This window comes from Galeopterus variegatus, unplaced genomic scaffold (assembly GCF_000696425.1).
Source record: "Galeopterus variegatus unplaced genomic scaffold, G_variegatus-3.0.2 Scaffold115402, whole genome shotgun sequence".
Taxonomy (NCBI): domain Eukaryota; kingdom Metazoa; phylum Chordata; class Mammalia; order Dermoptera; family Cynocephalidae; genus Galeopterus; species Galeopterus variegatus.
In genome coordinates, this window is record NW_007841513.1 from 1 (window position 1) to 492 (window position 492).

Here is a 492-nt window from a genome sequence, read left to right on the forward strand (position 1 = left end):
CAGCCCGTCGGGGTCGCGCGAGTGGAACTCGCAGAGCTTGGCGGGGCCACAGTGTGCCTTCCCGCCGGTGATGGCGTAGGTGCCGTTGAGCTGGCGCTCCATGGGGAAGTGGTGGAAACGCACGTCGTGCACCCGCGGCAGCACGTAGCCGCCCAGCGAGCGCAGGCACTGGCGCAGCAGGAAGAGCCCATTGACCATGCCCGCCAGCTTCAGGTGCTCCTCGGCCTCAGCGCGCGAGATGCTGCCGTAGAAGAAGGGCAGGTGCGCCGCGGGGTCTGGCATCGCCCCTGTGCCTTGCCAGACCATGCGGGGTCAGAGGGGGATTCCAAGCACGTCAAGGCCTCCGCTGCCCTTCCTGGACCCGGTCGGTTGGGTCCACAGATAGCTGGGGAGACGCTGCACAGAGGGGCAATCTGTGCCGCATCACTGAGCGCGCCAATCCGCAGAGCTGGCTTTGGGCCCCAGTCAACTCGGAGGAGCTTGCTGGGCGCA

General features: G+C 67.7%; 1 protein-coding gene across 1 annotated transcript; it reads right to left on the reverse strand.

The window, feature by feature from the left end:
- Positions 1-3: 3 nt before the first annotated feature.
- Positions 4-282, reverse strand: LOC103584796 (tyrosine-protein kinase ZAP-70-like; the record flags this gene model as incomplete). The annotated part of the gene is made up of 1 exon (XM_008565659.1): positions 4-282. A coding segment is annotated over exon 1 (279 nt), but the record flags the coding sequence as incomplete, so codon positions are not given.
- Between the last annotated feature and the right edge of the window lie 210 nt (positions 283-492).